This window comes from Egretta garzetta, unplaced genomic scaffold, assembly GCF_000687185.1.
Source record: "Egretta garzetta isolate BGI_Z169 unplaced genomic scaffold, ASM68718v1 scaffold105, whole genome shotgun sequence".
Taxonomy (NCBI): domain Eukaryota; kingdom Metazoa; phylum Chordata; class Aves; order Pelecaniformes; family Ardeidae; genus Egretta; species Egretta garzetta.
The window spans coordinates 244,152-271,580 of record NW_009259598.1 but is presented as its reverse complement, the minus strand read 5'-3'; the positions used below and the strand labels follow the sequence as shown (position 1 = coordinate 271,580).

Here is a 27,429-nt window from a genome sequence, read left to right as displayed (position 1 = left end):
CAGAACCTCTCCCCGGTCGGCTCCGGGGCCTACGGCTCCGTCTGGTGAGTGCTGGGAGGGGACGGGGTGTGCGTGTGTGCAGGGGGGGTCGTGCCAGGCTGCTGCCCACCCCCTCGGCCCCTGCCCGGGCTCTCCGCCTGGAAACCTCCCCCAAGGCGAGGAGAGCGGGGCTTGCTTGTCCTCCGGGAGTTCCTCTCCCCCAGCTTTTTACCAGTCTCCTGCAAGAAACACTTTGCCTCCTGATTTAAGAGCGGTAGTGCCGTGAAGCCGCAGTCTTGTCTTTGGAATGCGTCGGGGATTGCACCACATGGCAGGTGGCACTAAAACATTTTTGCAGGGGAAGATAATCATGTCCCAACCCCCCCGCCCCCGAATGATCTCATATAGACATATTCCACTGTGCCTTCTTGCAGTTAGTAGGTGGGGGGTGGAGAGGGATGGAGGCTGGCAAGTCCCCCGTAGCTGGCTTTGCAGAGCTGAGGGCCTGGCAGCTCTTGTCCCAGTTTCCTTCTGGACCTGTAGGATAGCTTATATTTGAGGCAATTATATTTTTAACTGGCATCTGTTGATAGGCAGGGAGGGTAGAGGGAAGGCTGCAAGGGCTGTTTTTGCGTCTCTGCCTTGCACCAGTGGGTTTACAAGTATCAATATTTCCTCGGCAATAGTAGATGAGCACAGGAAAACTTGTTTTATTGCTGTAGAATGACAGAGTTACTGCAGTATGCGCTGCTCGGGAGAGTTAAATTGTGGTATGAGACCTGCAGAAATAAGAGAGCTTGAAAATAGGAGTTTAGTTTTTTAATGCTTGCCTCATAGGAGCAAAACATATGACAGGTTACACATGTGAAATACAGTACTTCCTTAATTTGTAGTTTCTCTGCTGAAGCATGTTGGATCATTAAACATAAATTAATTGGGCTGTCGTACATTGTTTAATATTAAATACAAGGTCATACTTGAATCAGGTTGACAGACTTTAGCAGTCATATAGCAGGGCTGTACAAAAGCGTTCACAGATTACTGTGTCCTTTTATTAAGAAATGGCTTCCACACGAATATTCTGGTTTTCATTCTATGTTCTTTGGCTCTGTCAAAGTGTGATCAGAATTTTCAAATGTGGGTGCATGATGATTACACAGCTGCTCTGCTGCTGTGTTTGAGGAGGCATGCATATTTCATTAACATAATGTGCAAATTTGTATCATGACTATCATGTCGTATCATAAGGAGGGATGCATACTGCACTCTGAGTAAACAAAAGGAGTTGTTTTGCATGTGCTGCAGTTTTAAAGAAGTTCTCAGCTGTTCTTAACCTACTGTTAGAAAATTGTTGGTAAGTTCAGCTTAAATAGCATGCATTTTTTAAAGCTCCTGTGCCTCAAGTATGCAAATACTTACATTTCACAAAAGGCAAAGGCTGGTTAATTCTAGTAGCAAGATTAACCAATGTACTTGCCGAGTTGTTTTTTTTTTTTAATAGAAGGGTTTAGTTCTGGTGAAAGAAAAGCCATAGCTGGTAAATACCCCGTAGGTGCCACAGTTGCATAACTCCCCGAATGTAATAGGAAATTAATTTGCTCAGTGCCTTGTCCATTGTATTTTTAAGGTTGACCCTGCACAGTCTAGCCCATTCCTCTTGTTGTCCCCCTCCCCGCAATCTCCACTGTGCCTGTAATACTTCCAAAGTTTGTTTTCACAACCAATAACTAAATAGAGTTTGCATCATGAATTTCCTGTTCTGCTGTGTCAAAACTTTCAAAGATTGTGCAACTGTGTTCAGCCCAGATGAAACAATTTTGTATTGGAAGCAATTTCAGACATGTGGCACATGAGTCTTTTTGCAGCCCATGTTAATGGTTTTCCATATGTTGTTCTAAAAATATATTTCAGACAAGATATAGTTCAGAAAGACTAGTGATATGGAAAGTATGTCAGAATTAAAAAAACAAAACCAACAAACAACCCCCCTTGTATGTATATGTAATTTTATTAAGCTGCAAACGGTGATGCATAGCATTTAGGATATTCCTGCAATGACTTGTTCTGTTCTCTGTCCCTTTAGAGATTTTTCTCCCCAGTAAAAAGTTACCTGGTTTCATCTGAGGCTTTGAGTTTGGTGCACCTCTGTGCTGGGATAGTAAATTGTGGGGTTTTAACCACCCCTAAACCGAATGGTTAAGTATATATATTTCCATGTATGTCTACTGCATTGTTATATTTAACCACCCCTAAACCGAATGGTTAAGTATATTTCCATGTATGTCTACTGCATTGTTATGTTAGAATGTAATAAAATGCTCTGTTGTTTATTTAGTTGTCAAGATGAGGTATTTAAAAATGAGGAATTTCTAGAAAGGGGGGGGGAAAATTCATAAAAAAAGAAAGAATTAAGCCAGCAGATGAATCATTTGGACTGTGGAGCTGTCTGTGGCAGGCTGCTTTAAACGTCTAATGTGAGCATGACTCGGAACAGCCTAATATAAGAACGTGACTTTATTTTGTAGTCAGTGGATGGAGAGAGAGAGGCATTTTCTGCAGGCAGCTTAAGGCACCCAAGGTATGCGCTTAAACTTAGACCAAATATTCCAGTGTTCTGGAAGTATTGTGTGCAGTCTCGGAAGGAAGACGTTCAAACAGCCAACTCAGGTGTTTTTCAGGATCCATTTTTAAAAACTGAAAGTATGTGGAGATGCAAGTAGGGGTTCAGTTCCAAAACTTCGAGAAACATCGATACGTAGCCTGGAATTGTTCGTTACTAAGTCATGCAACAATTGCTGTGACATCTGTTGTGTGAATTGCTATCTCAGTTATTCTTGCAACAGTTTTGTATAGTCACACAACATAGTCTTTTGCATGAAAAGGATTTTGTAACCAGGTCTAGACTAAGCCACATGTGGATTCCTGAAGTATCTGTCTTGTAATACTTCATGGAAGGAGGAGAGGGGCCTAGACAATGCAGCATCCTGCAGTGGGAAGTTGCTGAATGGAGATGGGATTGATCGGTGACTCACAGTTTGGCTGGAGGATCGCTTCGTTTCTTACATGTGCTGGAGGGAGGTCCCAGCAAAAGGCATTCGTTCAGCCGGCTCTATACTAAGCAAAGAGGTGTTTTGATGATCTTTGCCATGGGTTTCTAAAATGCTGTGAAGGCAGACTCAGTATAGTCTTAAGAGTTTACTTCATTATTGTATTTTTTGCAGCAGCTCTTTGTGTGTTGTGCTGATACCTTTGTAAAATAAGGGTTTTAGTTTAATTGTTTTGCAGGCTATCTGTATTGCCTTATTTAATTTAGAAAGGAATTGAACAGCCAAGACTTACTCTTCATCAGAATCTCACATAAGAATCTTTTAGCTTTTTTTGTTTGTAGACTGTCAGGTCATACAGTCCTTCCAAAACCTGTGATTTCTTCCCATGTTGCCCCACAGTTGTACAAACACTCTGAATTTCTGAATACCAACCAATTTCTGTACCAACACTCTGACTCTGAATTTCCTTGGTATTATGAAGATACTGAGATAATTCCCCTCTTTTTAAACTAACACAGAAATACTATGGATTTAAGAAATTTTAAAATATTAGGCTCCAGAGGAAGTTAAGTAACAACCCTGAACATCACTTTTGTAGTAACAGTTCCTCTGGATTTATTTATTTTTTTTTTTTACCACTGCGCGTCCTTAGGCTTACTAATCCCTTACCAAAGTGTGCAAGTGCCTCCAAAGTATGTATGCACTTGGAGGGACAGGTGCCTGCTTCTCCCGTAAGGTGTGGCAGATAGGTGAGGAGTGATATGACAAGAACTGTAAACCTGTGAGTGGGCTGAAGCAGCCGTACAGGTAGGATTAGCAGAACACATGTGAGGAAGGAGGATCGAGCAGGAGATGGGCAGGCACAGAAAAGCTGTGAGCAGAGCTCTGAAAGCGAAGGCAAGTGGCTTGAACTTCGTGGAAATTTTTTATATTAAGAAATTCAATTAGTGTGAGAACATCTGTCTATAGGGAGATTTTTATTGCAGCTTTCTTGGAAGCAGAAGCCAACGTAGCAGAGGAGAATAAGATTTACAACTTTTTATGGGGCGCTAGGAGGGTAACCAGTTGAAATGTGGGTATAGACTGGTGTAAATCTGTCAGGTACCAAGAACAGTGTTTTTTCTGTCTATAACTAGGGGTGCATAAATTAACTCCAAAGGTACCACTGAAGAGATTCAGTTAGCTTGGGTGTTTGCATAGGTGCTAGCCATGAGCAGCATACTATTTAGCGAAATGGTCTGCACAAAAATTAACATTCTGATGACCTAATGTTTAAATAAATTGCACCCTTAAGTAATTTTGTGTGTACTTCAGTTCCTCAGACTACTTCAAATGTTACTTCTAAGAAGATAAAAGTTGAATCAGTGGATAGATTCTCTAAAATAATTGTTTTATTCTAGCTCTTATGTTCTGGATTCAGTTCAGGTTAGAGCAGAATTGTAGTTGTACCTCGCTTAGGGTGAGATGGATGCAATTCATGTGCCATAGTGCAATACTACGTAAGAGGTTAACGTGGAAGCTGCAGTAAATTCTGAATTTTTGCTGAACTTGTTTTTAAAAGGGATTTAAAACTGTGGATCATGCAATTTTTTCCCAATTGGTCTTTTTTAGCTGAAATACGATCGATGTAATGCAGCTGTTTTAAGTCTGTGATGAAAGCCAGCTTAGTGTTCTTTAAAACATTCTCCAACATGACAGCTGTTGTGCAGCTCTGTGTTCTGTACTCGTGAAAACCATTAGGCAGTTATCTGTATTGGCAGAAAATTACTCAGCTTGCCTTTATCTGTAGGGAAATAGTCTTTAGGCCTCAAATGTGACTGAACTTAGAGTTCTTCTGACTTCAAGAGTAACTCTAGATTGTGAATACGCAGTAATACAAAATTTTCTTTCCTGGGCTTGCACACAATGACATTGTGCTGGTTAAACAGTTTCGCAGTTCTGCTGACTGCAATTCTCCTTGGAGGTTGTACAACTACTTACAGTGGAACGATGACTTGATGACCCCAAAAATGTCATTAAAAAGGTGAAATTTGAATTTCTTTGGACTCTGAAATAGCTTTTTCTATCTGGTGGCTCTGAAATCTCTAAAGAGAATCTTGTGGAAACCAAGAGAGAAATCTGACTGTGTAGCTGTGAAGGTGGTTAATATGCAGGGGATCCCCTTCTTCTCAAGATGAAAGAGGTACTGGTATATGCTGCCTTTTGTACCCAAAATGTTTGAAAGCTGGTAAAGATTCATGACTAATTCGCAAGAGCATGTGTTGAATTATGATGACTAATGGTTTTTTTTTTTGCTCTAAGTCCTAGAAAACACCTTGAGTATTATTAAAATATTGTCATATAATTACAGCCTGAATTGGGTATGTTTGTATATTGCAAAATGGTGTACGTGAAGCTTAAAAAAAATGGAATTCAATGTTTCCTGAAGTGTTGCTGCTTAAATATCGATATTCTAGTGGTGCGTGAAGACTTGCTGGAGATCATTTGAAATCAAGATTAAAAAACGAATGCTTAATGTCATCTTTTGTCTGCCTAGATTGAGTCAGGTGTAGAGGATAACTCGTGTGGAAGTGAGCATTCTTTGAGACAGTATGGTGTAGTTCGAGAACTCCAACTCTTGACAATTTGGTGCTCCTGTGATCTTCTGTCTGGCTGTCTCTTCACATCTTTTCCAGAGAGCTCTTTCCCCTGCATGTGTGCAGGTGCCTCTTTATAGGGAAGGAGAAGACGACTCTTCTGTCGTGCACAGTGGGTTTTTCCATTCTCTTGCAGGACCCAGGGGAAGGATCGCTGTTCGTAGAAACAAGCTTGTATTTTGTTTTCTATTTCTCATAAACCTCATACAGCAAGTTCCTTGGAAACTGAGCAACTTTGAGATAAGGAATCTTTTTGCAAGTTAATTCCAGTTAGTTGCTTTAAAAATAAATGACAACTACAGTTCTTTCAGATAGCTTCTTTGGCGGGGGTGGGAGGTGAGGGTTGTATATATATACAGTTGTGGTTTTGTTCTAGGACTACTTTTGAGATTGGTTTTAACTTTCTGTTAGTTAAGCTGCTTCACACTTTACATTTATAAGCGTATAGCTTTGCTTTTCACTCTATGTTTATAGAGAGCTAGTGCATACTCACTTTTCAATGGAATCAGTTTTCCCTGAGTCAAAATGCAGCAGGAAAGCAGACAAATACTGTCCTTCTCTGACTTTCTCCATACGTATTTTCCCTGTCTTTGTTTTCTTGAATCAAGTGTAACCTTGAATTCACATCCTCTGTTTCTCTTTCTCCTTCCTTTTTGACAAACCAGAGCTGTTTTAGATAAGAACATCAGAGAAGAGAAGAAAGAGGAGTAATTTAGTTCACAGCTAAATACCTCCGTTTCTTTAGTTCCTCACATGTAAGCCCTAAGCTCTGGAAGATTTTATGCAGGGTGTCATAGTTCTTCATGTGTTAAATTTTTGGTTGTTTCAAAAGTATCAGGCTTTTGCTTCTTAATGTTATAAATAAATAGGTTGTAATAGGACTTATTTCAAAAGATGATTTTGCGGTACAAAATATCAACTATATATACATGAAGTTACCAAATAGGATGGAGTTATTTTTCATGGATTCTAAGAAGAAACATTATTTATATGTACAGGTTTTATGTGTGAGTTTCTGGTAAGGGGACGAGTTTTAGTAATGTACAGCTAACTATCATTTATTCGCATGCAGATGTGATTAACAGCCATCACAGTTGTTTTTATTAGGCCCAGGCCTTGGTTTTTTGTATGGACTTAAACCATAAAAGAAGGTGTTTTGAGCATAGCATTTTGTGATGAAGTGTGGTATATGAAAATGTGTTCAGGAATGCAGATAATACTTAGAAGTATTATTCCTCTCTCCAGAGTTTTATTGCCATGTTTATGTTTAAAACTGCTTTGAGACAGAGAAATCATAACCATTTTTTTTTCCTTACAAAACTTCTCTTCACCGTGTGAGCAAGACTCATCTTGTAAACATTTTCTGTAGAAACCAACAGTCGTGTAAATATGTGGGGATTTTGGGTGGGGGTGCAGGTTGTGGACCAGGATGCCTAAAAATTATTTTCATTGCCAAAATGGAAAAATGGGGTTGACTGTGGCTCAGTGTCCAGATAGTTGTTATCTGGAGTTGCAAAGTGTGGATTTGAAGGTGTTTATAAGTAATTAATTTTGATAATTTGATTATTCTTCCTTGTAGTTCTGCCTTTGACACAAAAACTGGGTTGCGTGTGGCTGTAAAGAAGCTGTCCCGACCATTTCAGTCCATCATCCATGCCAAGAGGACCTACCGAGAGCTACGGCTACTTAAGCACATGAAACACGAAAATGTAAGTGGCAGGAGATGGTATGAAAAGTTGGTCTAAAGTTGGACTATCCAGTGACCATCCAGCACGATTGCATTTGAGGATCTTGATGCTTCCGTTTTCCTAATACAAATACAAAGCTTACAGTAGTCCAAGGGATTATGGTTGTAGAAAACCATGCAGATTAAAAAAACCACCACAAAACCACATAACCAATTTTGTATTAAAAAGCCTTCATATTTCCTAGAATAATCTGGAAATTACTGCTGAGAAGGTTTGTGCTGTCCTAAGGATTTAGGACAGAGACATTTTCCTGCTTGCTTACTGGAGTAAGCTGTAATTTTCATTACGTTAAGAATTTATTTAAAAAAAAAAAAAATCAAAGTTTGTTTTTAGTGTCTTCTGGAGTGTTTTTCATATTTGTTTTGGCTTGCCTGTGTCGGAAGGGTGTGGAGTAGATGTTCACTAGATTCCTGTAGGTAAAATAGGAAGAAAGGAGGGGAGTGTGTGTATGGGAATCAGATGGCTTTTCATACAAGCCATCCACTTAAATCATCAGCAGGGAAACAAAGTAGGATGGGGCAAATGTTATGCTGAACTATGCGATCTACTGTCTAACCATTTTTCGATATAACCTCCATTTGGTATAGAAAGCCGTTAGCTGAACAGGTCTGTGAGTTTGTGGCGTTAACACACCAACGTATTTATATTGCATGCTGTTTGGAGCAAATACTACATGCAGTGGAACAAAAAGACTTACAACCTACCCTCTCTAGAGCTGTCAGAATGTCAAGAGGAAAGGAAGGCTCTTGGGTTTGAGTTTGTTTGGTTTGTTTTTTGGGTTTTGGTTTGGGGGGGGGGGGGGGTTTGGGTTGGTTTTGTTTTGTTTTGTTTTGTTTTTTTTGTCCAAGCAAACTCCAGCTTAGTCGGAAATACTGTTTTGGAAGTGGGCTGAGCAAACCTAGAACTTTTATCTAGCACAAAAGCCAACGAAACCTAATTTCATTGGAAGGTTCTCCTTGGAAGGTCTGTTCAGGACTTCTGTTGTGGCAGTGGTGGTTGTGTGTTGTAGCTTGTAACCACTGCAGTCAGCAGCTGGTATCCCGTAAGTCTCCTTGGAGTTTTAGTGTGGCTAACGTAATTGCAACTTCTGATGCATATATGTACTATTGTCAACAGAACTTCCTCAGTGCCTCTGTACAATACCATTGCCTCAACAGTAGAGGTAGCATTTGACCCTGCTTAATGTCTGTCCCCTGGAGTTTTTTCTGGATCTTTTCTCATAGCCGAGATATTCTCCAAACAGAAAAGCTTTGAATATCTGTTACCAAAAAAAAAAAAAATAGCATATTAATCCATTTTGTCTAAGCTAATAAGGTTAAGCAATGAGAATTAGATTGTGACTGGTGCTACGAGAGTTCTGTCTGGCACTTGTTAGTATTTTTTGGATTAGTATTGCAAAGAGCCTATGTAGAGTTGAGAATAAGGGATAAAAGGAAGTTAAGTTGTTTATATATAGAGATATTTTATTATCAGTTCATCGTACCAGCATCTATCTGTGGGAAGTTTATCTAGGTTGTGGTTTAAAAATCCTGCAGTTGCAGAGGTGTTCAGAGCCAGTTCAGGCAGGCTTAGTTCTGCCAGTGTGTTGACTATTCAGATCTCAGTTCAGAAGTAAAAGGCTTGGTTTTACGTGGCACGGATACACCAGCAAATCTGGCTGGTATGGTGGTTTAAGGGGCTTGAGTGGGGGATACTTTTCTGTATCCTGTAGCTAGTCTGGTCGTGATGATCTTGAGCAAATAAATGGACCTGCAGAGCACTCATGTGTGTCTGTGTTATATTTTCAAGTTCCAGGAGGCCTTGTTAGCTCGCATAAAGCACAACACAGAGCAGATGGGAGAGCAAATGGGTTTGTTGTCATACGGAGAAATTAATAAGCTCTGTGACATGCTAAAATGCTGGGAGGGGAAAGCAAAAGGTTAGGGGTTGGGTTCTGAATCTCCTGGTGTTCGCACTTCCTTAGAAGTGAGCCAGAGATGCACTGCAGAAAAACTGTATAATGTCTGTAAAACTATGAAAGATACGGATAGTTTGATACTGTGCTTTATAGTGTAGCAAATAAAAACGATGAATGAAAAAACCTGAAGTCTAGATAGTAGTCAGTTTTTGTCTTTCCATGCTGAACTGCATGGATAATGTTGATTTCTCCACCCCTTGTAAAAACTGATATGGAAGAATCCACTGGAGAAAGAAACTGTAAGCATGAAAATCATTATACAGGATGGATGTGAATGTTAGAGTTTGAAGATGTCTGTCTAGAAATGGAGTTGCTGCGATGTATATTGAGAGACAGGAAAGTGTCCTGTCTTCAGTTTCCTCAGTTAAATGCAATCTATAATGTGTAATATGGATTAGACAGAGGCTTTTATTTCCTACCCATTTGCTATCTTTTCTAAAAACATAGTCTAGGTTCTTCAAAGATTTTGTCTTCAATTTCCTTCTTAGAGATCACTCAATTGATTCTGACATCCTTGACAAGTGTAAAAAACAGGATAAAAAGGATGGTGCGAAGGGGAACGCAGGAATCCAACTCTTGGTTTCATATGCATGCTTGAACCGTTACTGAAGTTGCTGAAATGTGCGTGATGCTTGTGTATCCAAGACAAGTGAGATGCTGACTTAAAAAAGGAAGAGGTGTTTTTTGGAGGTGGATGAAGAGAACCCGTCCCTTTATATTGATAATGTATTATTTGCTATTAAGAGAAAGAAAATAAGGTTTAAAAGCACTTTCCAGTGAAAATTAGAATGATCTTTATCCACCAGATGGATTTTTTTTTTTTTTAAATGCTGCAAATAACCTACAAGATTATTATGGGATAATAAGGTATAGTTACTCTTTTTCACAAGGTAACACATTGTGGTGGGTTGACCCTGGCTGGATACCAGGTGCCCCCCAAAGCCACTCTATCGCTGCCCTCCTCAGCTGGACAGGGTAGAGAAAATATAATGAAAAGCTTGTGGGTTGAGATAAGGACAGGAAGAGATCACACACCAGTTACCGTCATGGGCAAAACAGACTCGACTTGGGGAAATCAGTTTATTACCAATCAAATCAGTTTAGGATAATGAGAAGTAAAAACCGAATCCTAAAACACCTTCCCCCCACCCCTTTCTTCCCAGGCTTAACTTTACTCCCGGTTTTCTCTTTCTCCTCCCCCTGAGTGACACAGGGGGGACGGCGAATGGGGGTTGCAGTTGGTTCATGACATGATGTCTGTGCTGCTCCTTCCTTCTCAGGGGAGGGCTCCTCACACTCTTCCCTTGCTCCAGCGTGGGGTGCCTCCCACGGCAGACAGTCCTCCATGAACTGCTCCAGTGTGGGTCCTTCCCATGGGCTGCAGTTCTTCACAAATGGCTCCAGCGTGGGTCCCTGTGGGGTCACCAGCCCTGCCAGCAAACCTGCTCCAGCCTGGGCTACTCTCCCCACGGAGCCACAGGCCCTGCCAGGAGCCTGCTCCAGTGCAGGCTTCCCCGGGCATCCCCTGCTCTGGTGTGGGGTCCTCCCTGGGCTGCAGGTGGAGATCTGCTCCCCTGTAGGCCCCCATGGGCTGCAGGGGGACAGCCTGCCCCACCAAGGGCTGCACCAGGGGCTGCAGGGGAATCTCTGCTCCGGCACCTGCAGCACCTTCTCCCCTTGACCTTGGCTTCTGCAGGGCTGCTCCTCTCGCATATTCCCACTCCTCTCTCTGACTGCAGGTGCACAGGTGTTTGGGTTTGTTTTTTTTTCCCTTCTTAAATATGTTGTTCCAGAGGTGCTACCACCATCACCGATGGACTCAGCCTTGGCCAGCAGCAGGTCCATCTTCTCACAGAAGCCCCCCCTGTACCCCCGCGGCTACCAAAACCTTGCCATGCAAACCCAATACATACATGCATCTACTTCTACTCTCTACTGCTAGAACAGCTCAGCTGTAAAGTGAAAGGTGGAGTAGCTGCTCTTTGGGCAGAAAATATAAATGACAGTGTGAAGCTGTTTGTGAAAATTGGGTCCTCATGACATTGCACTGTTTTCCTGATTTATTTTCTACTGTAGTCATTATTATTCATTGCTACGTTACTGATCCTTGAATTTCTCTAGCCATTACTCAGTACAAGTGAAACAAGTACAGTCTCCCAATTCTTATTATAGTATGTAGTCAGCAGTATAACTAAGAATTGAGGAGGAAGCAAACAGTTTTGTCTGGTGGTTGCGTTTTTTTGGTTTGCTCATCCATTTATTTCCTGAACAAACTTTAATTGGTTTTTGAAATTAGGTATTTCAAACCAGTGTTTACACCTGCCTTTTTGCTATGGCTCCCGTTTGATGCTTTAAGTGGATGGCTGGTGTGAAAAGACAGCTGTATATTTTTAATCTTAATAATATTTTTATGCAAAAATTGAATGTTTGTTTCTGATCTTGTATGAATATTAATGTCTACATCTGAATGATTCATGTAGTTGGAAATGAAACATCTATTGGACTGCGTAGTTTCTATCCCACACAGGATCTTACTAACTGTATCATATTATACTATGAATGGATTTCACCATGTTTTCATGGTACTGTTTTCTTTCTAGGTGATCGGTTTGTTGGATGTGTTCACCCCTGCCAAGTCACTAGAAGAATTCAATGATGTGTAGGTAACTTCTCTGAAGACTGCAACAAAAATCTTCTGTATCCCAGGGGCTGCAGGGGAATCTCTGCTCCGGCACCTGCAGCACCTTCTCCCCTTGACCTTGGCTTCTGCAGGGCTGCTCCTCTCGCATATTCCCACTCCTCTCTCTGACTGCAGGTGCACAGGTGTTTGGGTTTGTTTTTTTTTCCCTTCTTAAATATGTTGTTCCAGAGGTGCTACCACCATCACCGATGGACTCAGCCTTGGCCAGCAGCAGGTCCATCTTCTCACAGAAGCCCCCCCTGTACCCCCGCGGCTACCAAAACCTTGCCATGCAAACCCAATACATACATGCATCTACTTCTACTCTCTACTGCTAGAACAGCTCAGCTGTAAAGTGAAAGGTGGAGTAGCTGCTCTTTGGGCAGAAAATATAAATGACAGTGTGAAGCTGTTTGTGAAAATTGGGTCCTCATGACATTGCACTGTTTTCCTGATTTATTTTCTACTGTAGTCATTATTATTCATTGCTACGTTACTGATCCTTGAATTTCTCTAGCCATTACTCAGTACAAGTGAAACAAGTACAGTCTCCCAATTCTTATTATAGTATGTAGTCAGCAGTATAACTAAGAATTGAGGAGGAAGCAAACAGTTTTGTCTGGTGGTTGCGTTTTTTTGGTTTGCTCATCCATTTATTTCCTGAACAAACTTTAATTGGTTTTTGAAATTAGGTATTTCAAACCAGTGTTTACACCTGCCTTTTTGCTATGGCTCCCGTTTGATGCTTTAAGTGGATGGCTGGTGTGAAAAGACAGCTGTATATTTTTAATCTTAATAATATTTTTATGCAAGAATTGAATGTTTGTTTCTGATCTTGTATGAATATTAATGTCTACATCTGAATGATTCATGTAGTTGGAAATGAAACATCTATTGGACTGCGTAGTTTCTATCCCACACAGGATCTTACTAACTGTATCATATTATACTATGAATGGATTTCACCATGTTTTCATGGTACTGTTTTCTTTCTAGGTGATCGGTTTGTTGGATGTGTTCACCCCTGCCAAGTCACTAGAAGAATTCAATGATGTGTAGGTAACTTCTCTGAAGACTGCAACAAAAATCTTCTGTATCTTCCTTACATCTCCCAGATTTTTATATAAATATTTGCTGCCTTAATTTGTCTGCCATCATTCTCAAACAATTCTGAATTCCAACACAAAAGATACCAGGGCATCCTAAACTACTGGACTCTTCAAACTTGTTCACTGGTGGTTTATTGACCAGTGCTGTAGGAATTGGCATGCTAACCTGCTACGTTATGTAAAGTGTTGTGAACGATATTTCATTCAGCAATGTGCTTTGGGACAGTCAGCCCTGCTACTGGCACTTCATGGGGAATTTTTATCCTAATCCTGTGGAAGGGATTGCTTCATAGTCTACGTGTTCCCTTTTGTTCGTAGGTACTTGGTGACACACCTTATGGGAGCAGATCTGAACAACATTGTGAAATGCCAGAAACTCACCGATGACCATGTGCAGTTCCTCATATACCAGATTCTTCGGGGACTGAAGGTACTTGTCCCTGTTCTACCTGAATGTTGATAGCTCATCAGCGGGGAGGTGGAAGTTCTTGAATGTTATAGAATCATAGAATTGTTTGGTTGGAAAAGACCTTTAAGATCGAGTCCAACCATACCCGTCCACAAATAAACCATGTCATATCCTCAGAGATTCCTATAAGCACATAGTGGGGCTTCTGTAACTTTCCCAACATATCGTAGGGTAACTTATTATTATTGTTCCTTCCCTTCGTACCTCTCTGGAGATCTGTATCAGTAAAGCTATGTATTATTTAAGAAGAAATTTCTATATGTTCCTATGGGCAGAGTCTGAAAAAAGATGAAGTATGCTGCCCTCTGATCTGCTCTGACTGTGGATCTTCCATTTCTTCGGTTTTGTTTACTTGTGGTGTTCCACTCGTGGTGGCAGTGCTCCTGGGTGTTCCGAAGGAGAGGCAAAGTGAAACACCTACTTGAACCCAGTGACACACACTGGGTTCCTTCTGCAGACAAGCTATAGCACTTGGATTGTGTGGGATGGGGTAGGGCAGGATTGTCTAGTGAAGAAATGAGGAGGCTGCTTGGACTGTTATAAAATTTGTCATCTTGCCTTACAGTACATCCATTCAGCTGACATAATACACAGGGTGAGTATTTATTGTAAGATTGCTTCCTGTACTGAACCAATGTCTTTAAAAAATGTAGCACAGAATCTTACAGTGTAGAAACGAGGAAATTTTTCTGAGAATTATTTTGGTTTAACAGTCAAAAGGTGAAACATGGGAAGTGGTCGTCAAGATCCATAGTTTCTGTTCCTGCCTATGTTTGATGTGTATCTTTGTGAAATGGGTTCTCTATTTGTTAAATACACATTTACGGCACTGGTGTTGCAATAAGCCTTTATGCATTTTTGCTTATATGTGACACCTCGGAGGACCACAGAAGAGACAGCTGGCTCTGGGATGAAATAATTTTCCCGAGTATGGAGAGTTGATATTTACAGCCAGTTAGAATCTATTTTCTATCTGCATTTACATTTTTATCTAGCTAAATTTGTGAAACAACATGTATACTGTTGTTAATGCTGATGTTGTTTAATTCTTTAGGATTTAAAACCTAGCAACCTAGCTGTAAATGAAGACTGTGAGCTAAAGGTAAGGGAATCACAAGGTCCGGTTGGTTTGCCTGTGATTTGAGTGAATACTTTGTGGATGTCCCTTGGAATTAAAGGGACAAAATAATTCCTGATGGAAATACTTTTGTGGCCCAAACTCATTATGTCCTTCCCAGCTGTAATTGGCTGTAAGGATGTTTTTTCTCTATCTGTTCATGTGTTTTTAATGAATCATCATGAAAGTGAAGAGTTAACAGCTTTAGATTGGGTTTAGTTGTTCTAGAGAGAAGATAGCCAGACATAATTCTGGTTGTCAAGTCCTACGCTGTTCTAGGCTAGTGTCTTTTAACAGGTTGTGAAATTCAGTTTCATAATCTGCTTTTGCAGTTGCACCACGTCTCCTCCACCCAATCCAATAACTGCCTAGTTATTTGCTCTAACTAGTTTGCATTGTTCCACTGCAGTAGTTAGTGGATGTCTTTTCTGTTGTAGATCCTGGATTTTGGCTTGGCCCGACACACGGATGATGAGATGACCGGGTATGTGGCTACCCGGTGGTACAGGGCTCCTGAGATCATGCTGAACTGGATGCATTACAACCAGACAGGTAACGCATTTAGCTAGCACAAGGCTTTTCAGTTCTTGACTTTTGGGGAGAAAAAAAAAATAAAAAAAAGAGGTTGTCCTCTAAATGCTACTTTCTATTTGATCGCGTAAGTTGGCAGTCATGCAAATTATGAGTGATTAAAAGGAGGAAGGCATAGAATTAGTATTTGAACCACAGTCTGTCAGATGTAAATTAAGAATCATTGTGATAGCATTCACAAGACTCCTTTAAACTTGAACCTTTGAAATTACAGTCAGCAAAATATTGTCAGCACTTACCCCTTATTTTTCCTAGCACAGTGGTTTTCAAATTAAGTGAATGGAGTGGGTGAGGAGAAGGTGTGTTTCTAGGAAGCTGTTGGGAATACACTGAAAAATGTCTGGAGTTACGGTGTGAAGAAGTGCTAAAAAGTATATAAATCTCCCTTCCTTTTCTCTCTTCTTAGCCACTTCTTCACAGTTGTATCTTCCTCACAGTTTTCAGTATCTTCTCAGCAGCACGCTGTGCTTCCCTACAACATTTCAGATCAGGCACAGAGAAGAAAAGCAAGTGCTAAGAATAGTTCTTGTACAGGAGAGCATATGGATCAAAGAAAATAATGTGCTGCTGTGATTTCATACTTCGTTACTTTTTCTTCTTTTCTCTTTTCCTCTTGCATGTATATGGACTTCTATCTGTAGTATAATAGTTCGTGGTTGTTTTGGTAGAATTTATGTAAGGCCATGTGCAAATTCATTCCTCAGAGTGGTCTTGAACAGGTTTCTGCCTCTTTGATTGTGTGGATTATGCATGCTATGCTCCGGAAGGAAAACTTGCCTGATCTAGTATTCTGTATTTTGGACAAGTCTTGGACAACGTAGTTACTGCTTGCAATGTATCCCAGATTGTTTCAATGCTGCAAGACTATTTAAGGATAAAGTTGTTTGTACTTGTTTGATAGGGTGATTCTATTGAGACTTTATTTTTCTGCATGACGTTGCTTTGTTTTTTATTTTGTTTAGTTGATATTTGGTCAGTGGGGTGCATTATGGCTGAACTGTTGACTGGAAGAACGTTGTTCCCCGGTACAGACCGTATCCTTTAAAAGTAATATATTTTTGAAATGGAAGTTAGAGATCTTCACTTTCACGTACTTCACAAGAAAAGAAGTTCTCGGTTTGGTGGTGGGATTTTTTTGTTTGTTTGTTTTTTAAATTAATGGCTTCTTTTAGTCACAGTATGATGAGGTGAGTTCTTGATTTTGCTGCACGTGAAACAATCACAGTGTGCAAGAAGGCAAACCTGTTCCTCTTTATTGTCTGTTAGCATCACTAGAATTACTCACATGTTATTTCTTTCTGGGAGTTACTTTCCTTTAAGTTTATTTAAATTCATTGCTCTTTGAGTTTGTAGAAAATAACTGCATGGAGTAGGCTGTCTGCTAAGAATCCTCTCACGCTTCAGGTTTCTAGCAAATGTGAAGCATCCCTTCTGGCCTCTCTTCTGTATCCTGGTGGTATGCTGTGAAAGCAGTGGGTTTGCAGATTCTTCAGTGCCAAGGATCTCATTCCAAGTTGCTCTGAAATGTTTAGGTTCCGCTTCCATGCTTGAGCGTAAACAGATTGTGAGCCTTCTTTTACTGTGTGCTTGTACTGATGTGAAAAAGATCACATCAAGATGCGAATAACGCCTTTTTGAAACTATTTCTTTGCTGCACCAAAGTGGGCTGGGTAGGACACTTCAGCAATCTTATGAGAGCGTACTTTGTGGGAGTTGGTCATGATTTTCCCCAGGATAGAACTGAGACTTGATGCAAATTGTTACAACTTTTGTTCAGCGGCGCAACATAGAGGGGTCATTTCCTACGGGCAAGATTTTTCATTGCCCAGAAATTGGACTTTATTTGCCAGAGAAAATGACATTGCCCACCTCTTACCAAAGTTTATTGTTTCAGCTACAGTTTGTTTATTTTAATAACTTTTATTAATTTATCACTATTAATATCTGTTAATTCAAATACGTTAGCATTTGATTAAAAGAAAACTAGTGTTGCAAGTGCTGGCCTTCTGTGTACTACATGACTTCTGGAAAGCATCTAGGTTCTAAGACTTTGGCAGGGGGAAAGCTTTCATTCCAGTTTTGGCACAATTTCATCTCTCTTTTCAATGTGCTTTAACTTTACCTTTTTTTTCCCTCTTTTTCTGCCTGTCTCTACCTCATAATCTCTCTCCAAATTTGTTGAACTTGCTATACTGCTGCTTTTTTCTGTCAGGGGCAGAAGCAGTGCTAACATGAAAGTGGCTTAGAAGCTAGAAAAAAGTTGCCACATTTCTGTTGGCTGATTTAGCAAGTATAATTTGGTTTGGGCAGATTTTGTTTTTCTGTCAAGAAAAAATGAGAAATCAAGAATTGTTGAATCAAACAAAGCAGAAGTCTTTAAGCCATTGCCACTGTTTAACCCCAGTAACACTTTAGATTTTAAAAATCTTGATACTTGCACAAAAAATATTTGCTGCTAGGATTTGCAGTAGGTAAAAATTGCTTCACAGTGTGTTCTTTAGGAATTGAACAAACCTGTTATCTTCCAAGCCTGCAAAGTTGTTTTTTTTTTCCTCCAGCTTTGTTCTTAGCTGTGAATTATAGCCAATAGTATCCACAATGCAAAAGGAAGTTTACTTTTAGCATCTAAATTGCCTGCTTTGTCATGTTAAGATGCTTTACTAATTTTTATCTCCTAGCAGATGCTTGTGATTCCTTACCTTAAATGCTCAATTTCTTTTGCAAATGGTAGTAATGCTTCTGAATGAAATGCTTTTTCTGTTCTGAATTGGTTAGATTTTAAGAAAAATAAGGCCCAATCCTTTCCCATTGTAGAAAAAACTTTGTGGTACTCTAATTCTTACAGTCTGTGTGTGCAGTTCCCCACTTTAAATATCGTATGTGCTGTTTGATCATGGGGTTAGAACTATAAGGGGAGCAGGGTTTGTGGTTTTGATTCTTGTTTGTGCGTGTAACACTTACCCAAGGATCTAGAAAGGCACTGAGCCATCAGCTTTCACTCCAATTTTGCTGACATCTGAAGACAGCGAGCAGAAGTAGGGTTCCAGCTTCTGTCTGTCTCAGAAGGCTCTTTGAAATCTTTGTATATACTTTTGTTACGTATTTTTGGAGAAAGTTTTAGGAATTTTCCAGATGTAGGTCTTGCTGGATACTTCTGGGCTCTTAATTTCTTTGTACCCACAGGTTTGCTGAGGCCTGTGTTCCTCCCACAGTGTCACTATGCAACTGCTGACTTACTGACATTGCAGTTAATATTAACATGCTTAATTCAAGGTATATTTACCATGCTGCTAGTAGCCAAGGATATAGTATATCCAAACCCACTGCGGTTCTAGGGAAATCACTTTGCAGTTGGAGGCAACGTGACTGTACTCTGTGTGTTCAGGAAACTGGAAACTGCTCCAGTTCAACAACCAAAAATTTTACATTGTTTTTGCTTTTTGGTCTCACGATGTTAACTTTCTCAACTGTACAGCTTCACGTTTCCAAAGTGGAATGGATAGTGACAAATTAGGTAATGCCTTCCCAGGATGATCATCCTCCTGTTCTGATGGTTCTCTTCTTTGAAATATTGGTCCCTTTCACCAAGGATTTAGCAGAAATGGTGTGATGATATTTACAGTCCGTCAGACATGCATCCCTGGGCTGTATAAAGAAATACGTTACTTGTAAGGGGCTTCAGTACAGGCAAGCTGTTTAATTTAATCTGGTAAGTAATAAAGTTATATTCTGAGATGATTGATCTTCCATACCATCTATGATGATTATGCCACTGAGAAACTAACGCTGAATTTAATTTTAAGTTCTGAAGGACCTAATCTGTTGAGATTCTGAACATGGCTGTCATTGACTTAAAGCAAGAGTTGTAGATAGATACTCTTAGAAGAAAACCCTGTGATTAATATGGGTTTAGGTCTGCAGGATTGCTACAATATTCGTAACTTAAAACTGAATGTAAGGTAATTGAATTGTTCCTATTGTAATCTATGGGTGGAAATATTTGGATGAAAGATGGATTCCTAGTATTGGTAAAAGCGCTGCCAGGAGGTGAAGGGAAGCGTGATTGCAGGGAAGACTAGCCAGAGACAAAAAAATGGAGATAATGAAAATCAGAGTCCTTTGGGCTTTTAATGTGAGGCTTACCTAGAGGCTTTCTTTTTGTTATTGTGTCTGTCTTATGCCAAGATCAGTTTCTGTTAAATATATATTCTTTTTTTTTTTTTTACAGCTCTTCTAATGTGCGTGATTCATACAAATAAGTAGGAAAGTTGACTTCAAGTTTGACAATTTGACTTGCATAAAATGATATAAAGTACAAATAAAAATATCTTGAATGTTTTGTACCAGTTTAACCAATTTAATTTTTCTGTATGTTTTAAGTTGACTGTATTCCCTTTAAACTCTGAAGAGTGTTTTACTACTGTTTTTATTTAGTAGTATGAGACTTCCGTGATAACTAACCAGTCTGAAATTACATATTCTGCTACATCTTATTCTTGGCTTGTGGTGGCAGCTAAAACAACTTCTGAACTTTGCTTTGCCTGGGTAAGCTCTTACAATCTTGTGGTGCCTGCTACTGGTGGTGATGGCAGGTTGTTTTTGGAATTTTAGAATCACTGAGACTCGTCACTCCTTGGGGGTACCTTGGTGATGGCGTTTGGGGTTTGCATGCTGCGCTTTCCTTCTCCATGCACATGTGTTTTGGTTTTTTTTTTCCTTTTGCTTTGTATTTACTGAGTGTTTTTCCTGTCTTTAATTGCTTATGGCTCATTTCTCTGGGACGTGGTAGGCCCTGTAGTTAAATAATGCTGCAGGTTATAGATGGCAGGCCTAAAACTAGAAGCAGGGTTGGGTTCTGGCATGTGCCAGTTACGCATTCTGTGTTTTCTCTTGTTTATCTGAGAAGGCGCTGAAGCATAGTGCACAAGCATCTCCCCATAGCATGCTGTCCTCTGGGGAACAAGCTGACAGCAAACTGGGCAGCAGTGTTGCTGGCCCACCTAGTGTATGTGATTTTTAAATACCTTTAAAAGAATTTAAGTATTTAAACTTAGGTATGGCATGTGACTTCTGAGGCATGCTGGCAGTCCAAAATTTGCACAACTGTTCCTTGCACAAGAATGAGTGAAAGGTGTAAGGGCTGTTTTAAATGGCACTGAAGAAAAGCCAATTTAAGTGAGCTAATTGTGGTTACTCTTACACCAGTAGATAGACTGATTTCATTTTAAGCATTGACAATTAAGAGTTGGCAATTCAGCAGCTAAGCTAAATCCAACTAGGCACATTGGATTTACTCTTAGGTTTTGAGTGTTTAAGTAGGTGGGCGTTGGCCAAGCAACTTGAAGTGAGAAATTAGTTCAGCTGTTCTGACAAAGTACTCTTTCCAGGGCTTTTATCTCATTTTGTATGTAAAGCTTTAGACCAAACTTTACATCAGAAGATAAAGGTTTTAGTGAAGTATTGGCAATTTCCTGTATATACAGCTTGTCAGTATTACAGGAACTCTGAGGGTTTTTTCTTCTTTTTTAAAAAAAGAGACAATATTTGAAGTGCTTATAGTATTGGAATTAAAAGGTGTTCTAACAACTATATCTAAAAAGATGCCTCATATCTCCAAAAAACACTGTCCAGTAAGTAGACTGCTCTTATTGAAAGGAAAATGTGTAACTACTTTGATACAATTTTAAGGGCAAATATAAACATTACAGACACGGTCTGAAATCCTAGTAGGTTTTGAAGAGCAGCATGGAGGATAATTCAGAGAAGAAAGGATATATTTTTTTTTAATGGTTTTAAAAAGATGCCTCATATCTCCTTACTGTCTTGAGTTTTAGATATACAACTGTGTATTTAGTGGATTTTTTCCCTCAAGTGTATGTTTTGTCATCTATGCCAAATATTTCATTTTTCTGCCCTGTTAAAGAGGGCAGCTCGCATTGGTACGTGGCCTGGTGGAAGCTCTGCTCTGGATAAAGCACTCTTTGCATCTGCAATGTTACATCCTGAGAGCTTTCTACATAGAGATTTTAAATCTGGGCCCGTATTCTGTTCTCTCTGCTGCTCCAGCGGGTGTGTAGGGCAGAAGGGAGATCCAAGTGCTTTGGCCTCCTGCTCTGCTGGTCTCCAGGGAGCTGGTGAGGGCCAGTCCCCTTTGCTGGCTGCAGCACCCCAGCTGCTCTGGGCCAAAGAAAGGTGCACCCCATGTTCAGGGTCAGGGATGCTGTAGGTTGCGAGCAGGGTCCAGTCATTTTCTTACTTTCCAAGTGGCGGAACTGCCTTGGAAGTTGTTCACAAAAGGCCTTGACTTTATTTTGTTTTAATATTAGTGCCTACACTTTTCAGCCTTCTGCTTTACTTTATCTGTCACTAACACAACCTAATCCTGCTAACTGCTGCTACTTCGGTGTGGGGCCTGAAAGGGTGAAGTGAGCATGTAAACTGATCTTTTGCCAGTGGGGCAAAATCTTTGACTTCTGCTTCACAATAGTTAAGGATGCAGTGACCGGTTGGATGCATGTGGTCTATTTGTAGAGAAGTCGTTGGATCTGTCTGATGCAGACAGAGCTGTGCTACATGGGGGTATTCAATCTTAAACGAGAGGAATGAACACAGTTTGCTTAAAATAGCCTTTCAGTCGAGGCCTTGGCAGGCGTTAACTTTCAACATTAATAGGCTGATATGTTGCGCTTTTCATTTTGATTTGTCCCAGCATTTTCCTTTATGGTCCATCATTAGATATTGATCAGTTGAAGCTCATTTTGAGACTCGTTGGAACCCCAGGGCCTGAGCTTTTGAAGAAAATCTCCTCAGAGTCTGTGAGTTTACACTTTGATTGTAATATCTGCCCTTTCGGAAGTCCCGAGTTTGTGTGCTGCCCTCCTGTAGTCTATCTATAGTATGTGTGGGGATTTATTTTCTGTTCTTTTTCTTCCTTTGTCATTCTTTGCTCTTGGATGGCTTTGAGTTCTTATGCTGTGTGTATCTGATCTTCATTCCTCTTACCTCTGCCTGTGGTATGATTTCTTCCTTCCATATTCTCATTTTACTGCTTCGTGACTTTTCTTTCAGTTTGTGGGTTTATACTTCGTGATATATTGTACGATCAGATGCTGCTGGGGAAGTATTTTTCACAGCTAAGAGCCTGAGGCTCGTCTCTATTATTATTATTTCTCCAGATTGCCTACCCAAGGATCTTTCCAAACCGGAGCAAGTGCATTACCCTCTAAACACACACAGTCCCTTCTGCAGTATGATTAATATCTGCTGCTGCCACCATCTCTGCTTTTGTAGCATAAAATCCAAAATGCCTTTTAGGTGCTTTCACGTGGCAGCTGTTTCCAGGGCACACAGTATATAGGCTGCTGAGAATATAACTAATCGTGCCGTGTAATTAAACGGTATTGCTGTATGGGGCCCTCTATCAAGGTAATAGCAAAAAGCTTTCTGCAGTCTCCTTTTTAAAGGGTGACCTCTATTTTCAGCCATACTGCCATTTCTGTATCGTTCCAATCTTGAAGGGTGAACTTCTGCAAAGACACTATTAAATGGCATTGAATCTTACTGTTTCTGAAGGTGAAGTGCATAAAAGTTAGAGGAAGAGATGCTGTAACAGTACAGGTTAACAAGTTAATGCACCGTGAGCGATGAACTTGCGTAGAGGTAACGAGCAGCGTACTTCAGCAAGTCACTCTGCTGTTTCTGATACGTAACAGAGGATCAGCGCGGTGATGATGAGATTTTGTCCTGCAGCTTATGTTCTTTTTCATGTAACAGTGACGGGAGATGTGGGGTTGGCCTCGAATTGTGTTTGATGATGATAGAGTGTGGTGCAATTTGGAACCAATTGGTCAACTTGCTGAACATCACACCTATTTAAAAAGCCCTGGGATGTTTTGCCCCTGGGAAGGTCAGAACCGCCTAACGCAGGCGGCTTTGGGCACCCTGTGAGCTGACACTAAGGCTAGGCTGGTATTTGAAGTGCAGGGGATTAGTGAGAGAGAAGCTTAAAGGTTGACTAGGTTAAGCAAAAGATTACTTGGCATACATAAGATTGAAGTGGGTCTTTTTTCTTAACATTGCACGATAAAAAGAATAATTGCTCTTAGCCAGGTCCAAATCAAGAGTCTGTTTAAAAAAAAAATTGCAGTAAGGTACCGTTTCTACTAATTTTTTTCAGTTGTATGGAGATCGCAAAACTAATAAGTGTTTGAGGGCCTTTATTGTGTCACTGTAATGAATTCTGTATTTGTTTTTCTGCTGCATTACTTGACTTGCTCTTACTTTCTCTGTCTGTTCACTGACATCAGCTAAGTTTGTCTTATGCAATGCTAATGTTTTGCTAATTTTGCATTTATTGCCTTCTGTCACCTCGCCCACATACCAAAGCGCATTCAAAGCTGTTTAGAAGGAGGTGCCAATTGTGAGCCGATTTCACTTTGCACCACAAGGAACTTAAGTACTTTCTATGCAGCAAGAAAAAAAGCTGGTAACCAGTGCAGAGGACACAATTTTTGCTTCTGTTTTAATTCTCGTTCATTTTCCTCAGGCTGTTTCTAGCTGCAGCAGCCTAGGAAAATTTTTGAAGAGTAGCTTCAGCCAAAGGAAACGTCTCCTCTGGTGGCTTAAAGCTGTTGGGAAACGCGAATGCAGCCGTGTTGTAGTGTAATGCTACTTATGGCGGGCAGAAATACTTTCTGTACTGACGCTGTTACCAACCGATCAGTAATTCTGCATTGTTTGAAGTGTTCACTAGTGCAATTGCTAAACTTTTCACAAGTATTTGAAAAAATTAGTCGACCCTGCCTGTTTGGCTTTTGCCTTGTGGTTTGCAGAAGAGATGCTTTGTATGCAGCTGTTTTCTGTTTAAAATGGTTTTTGCACTGTTTTTAACAAAGCCCTTGACTAGGCACTTAAGATATTAACCAGCTTCAGCAGATCATGCGTCTGACGGGAACACCCCCTGCATATCTCATTAACAGGATGCCCAGCCACGAGGTGAGACCTGAGCAGATGAGGGGGGTTTGCAGGGCAGGTCTTCACTTGCAGTGTTTGCTGCTTCTATAGATGATGTGCTCGCATGTGGCATGGGGTGGGTGACTAACTACCTGCTCTCCAGCAAGATTTTCTTACTAAATGGAGACTTGAGATTTGGACAGTGCGTACTCAACCACAGACGTCTGAGGCTCAGGAGAGCCTGGATGGGAGTCGGTTTTGTGTTGTGTGCCATGTTGTGCGGCTTACCCCCAGGCACTGTACTGCACGCAGCCTTGCCGAGACTCCAAGACAGTCAGCTCTTGCAGCACCTCTTTGCTTTTCAGTCTTGCATGAACCCCAAATAACGTCAGCTCTTCCTCCGCTGTCTTGAGTGGCCTTTACTTGGGAAGGGATAACGCTCGTGGGCTTAGTAAGTATCAGAATAAGTAAAGAGAAGGCAAAGTGAGGAGACAGACCATAATAACTGGTGCTTCAGGATGAATGAAATGTACTCTTGTCTTGGCAGCTGGATTGTATTAAACTTCAACAGAGTATTTATTTCCACAGGCGAGAAACTACATTCAGTCTTTGTCTTACATGCCGAAAATGAACTTTGAAAATGTGTTTATTGGTGCCAATCCACTAGGTAAGGCTTGCTTTTTAATGTCGCGCTCCTCCTGAAGCTGAAGCTAGCAGGTCCTGGGACACCAAGACTTTGCCCAAGGTTTTGTTTTGACTGCAGGAGTAGTTCAGAATAGAGCCATGTACCATTCTCAAAGTTTACAAAGTGTGTGTGGGCTGAGGTTATGAGAGGAAGAAATTGTGGGTGATGGGTGGGCCCTGAGAAACTACGGATTCCTCATATACATCGGGCTTTTATGAGCTTGCACTTCAGGATATGGCGTCACACAGCTCGCTATGTAAAAGCCTTTTCTGTTCTGGTGCTTTTGCAGCTGTGGACTTGCTAGAGAAGATGTTGGTACTGGATACAGACAAACGAATCACTGCAGCAGAAGCATTGGCTCATGCCTACTTTGCTCAGTATCACGACCCGGACGATGAACCAGTGGCAGACCCCTACGACCAGTCTTTTGAAAGTAGAGAACTTGAGATTGAAGAATGGAAAAGTGAGTTTGGGGGACGGGAGAGAGAGAGTCAACCCGCTTCCCTTGGGGTCCGTTCCATAGCTGTGGTGCAACTAAGCCGTGGTGGTCAGAGGCACAGATAAAACTGATAAAAACATGGGCATTCTGTTTGTTCTGAGGTCCTTAACGCCAAGCGAAGCTATCGCGCGTGGTGCACATAAGTAGCATAATCCCTGGTAACTAATTATTACCATGAGCATACAAACACGTAGGTGATGTAGTTACTCATGTCTTTGTTTTCAAACCTACTCACATCTCCTCAGCATGCTGGAAGTATCTTTTATTGTGTATGCTAGTCCCTGAGAATGGCGTAACTGTTCTTTTCTTTTGCTTCTTAATCAAACCATGGTTTTTATTTAAAACACCGTTAGAACCTTTAAGATTGTTGCAGGTTTTCTTGCATGAGGGATGTCTTTAGTATGGCCTATTAAGTTCCTGTCACGCTTCTCCCACCAGGCCTGACTTATGATGAAGTAATCAGCTTTGTGCCACCACCGCTTGACCAAGAGGAGATGGAGTCCTGAGAAACTGATCTCTTCTGTTTGTCCCACTTCACTGTGAGGGGAAGGCCTTTTCATAGGGACTCTCCAATCATTGCTCAAGTGCCTCGTCACAACAATATTCTCCTTGGTGGAGGGGGTTTGTGTGTGTGGAATTGGGGAGGGTGGGGGGGAGGGAAGAAAGTTGAGTCTATGTAAACATGCTGCATGCTCTCTTGTATTCTGTGTACAGCCTGGGGCGAGCCTCGAGACCTGTCCTGACTGCTCTTTAGTCCTTCCAGAGTAACAGTGCTCAGCCAGTTTGCCCTGCTGGGGCAAGGTGGGGAAGCTGACATTTAAAGTTTGGTTACAATCGTTGCCATTTATCAATTCTTCTACAGTTAAGTAACCTCAAAATAATGGAAGCTGGTCTACAGGCTTAGAGAGTCCTCTGTTTTCTTCAGGACTGAAGGTGGGGTTGAGGGATGTTTGATTTACGTCCAGATCTTCCTGGTGCAGCAGAACGTAGAGGCCTTCTACTGTCTGATTCTTGGAACATGAAAAGGTTTTGTCTGAAACTGTAAATAAGTTTGTGCCTTAAATGGAATGGGGAGAAAGAGGAAAGGAAGTCTGGAGTGGGAATCTCTGACCCACAGTTTTTCAGGGTGAAGGCTCCCAGATAGCCAGGCACGAACTTGATGTAATCAAGCAACAACTTTCCAAGGCAACGGCCTCTACGCCTGGATTGAGTATTCCTGTATTTTTCCCTCTTCCTCTCCTCTTGTTCTGAGGTTTCCCAGCATTAGCTCGCAGGAGACAGAGGCGGGAGAGGATCCTTGCTAGCCACGCGTTTCTGTATTTTGTTCCTCAAAAGGTGGGGTGTTTTTGCATGTCGTAGCTGTATGTGCACGTAGAGCTGCTTGATTTTTGTCGTTACTCTTTCGGGGGTGGCACTGGGGCAGTTAAATCATCAGTGAACTGTTTCACTGAGTACCTCAGCCAGTGCCATGAAGTCACAGCATCCTTCCTCTTACGCTGCAGCTCGTTGTGAAATCCCTGCCGTTCTGGAGGCTTTGATGAGGAAAGGCTAAAACACTCGGCACAGAAACATGCACCTTTTTCTTTGTGTTCTGACCTTCTGGTTTCGGAGAAGGAGAGCTTGGGACGGAGGGTTTCTTGTGAGATCAAATGTAAAAAATGTTCTTCAAAGAAACAACTATGGCATCTTGTGCCAGAACTTAAGTTATTTCCTGAAAAGAATTTTTTTAGAAGTATTGGAATCCAAAGCAAAGAAGTAAGCGTGCATAAAACCACCATCTCCCTTTCACTGTCTATATCTATAAATATAAATATTTATATATATAAAACTAACATTTACTAGAGGTTTTTTTTTACCCTCTCAGATAAGAGCTTCTTGGCTGTTTTTTAGCAGGTTGATCTCTGCCTGAGGAAACACGAAAGGGGAGTATGTTTGAATACAAACATGGTTCAGATATTTT

At 40.9% G+C, this 27,429-nt stretch overlaps 1 protein-coding gene across 3 annotated transcripts; it reads left to right on the top strand.

The window, feature by feature from the left end:
- The first annotated feature begins 6 nt into the window (after positions 1-6).
- On the top strand, positions 7-27,429 carry LOC104125751 (mitogen-activated protein kinase 14). Of its 3 annotated transcripts, none has more exons than XM_035893765.1 (12): positions 7-44; positions 7,242-7,371; positions 11,968-12,026; positions 13,475-13,586; positions 14,191-14,220; positions 14,680-14,727; positions 15,180-15,294; positions 16,296-16,367; positions 24,248-24,327; positions 24,874-24,952; positions 25,260-25,433; positions 25,908-27,429. In XM_035893765.1, the coding sequence occupies exons 2-12, from the start codon at positions 7,357-7,359 to the stop codon at positions 25,973-25,975; spliced, it is 852 nt and encodes a 283-aa protein (XP_035749658.1). In that variant the 5' UTR covers positions 7-44; positions 7,242-7,356; the 3' UTR covers positions 25,976-27,429. The 3 variants fall into 3 exon arrangements, with proteins under 3 accessions (XP_035749658.1, XP_035749657.1, XP_035749656.1); XM_035893764.1 differs by lacking the exon at positions 24,248-24,327 and adding an exon at positions 22,069-22,148; XM_035893763.1 differs by lacking the exons at positions 7-44; positions 7,242-7,371; positions 11,968-12,026; positions 24,248-24,327 and adding exons at positions 13,025-13,102; positions 22,069-22,148.

Excerpts from the sequence above, each read along its gene's own strand:
- LOC104125751 (XM_035893765.1), top strand. Across the intron at positions 13,587-14,190 it reads AGATTCTTCGGGGACTGAAG|TACATCCATTCAGCTGACAT; the intron begins GTACTTGTCCCT and ends CTTGCCTTACAG. Across the intron at positions 24,953-25,259 it reads TATTGGTGCCAATCCACTAG|CTGTGGACTTGCTAGAGAAG; the intron begins GTAAGGCTTGCT and ends GTGCTTTTGCAG.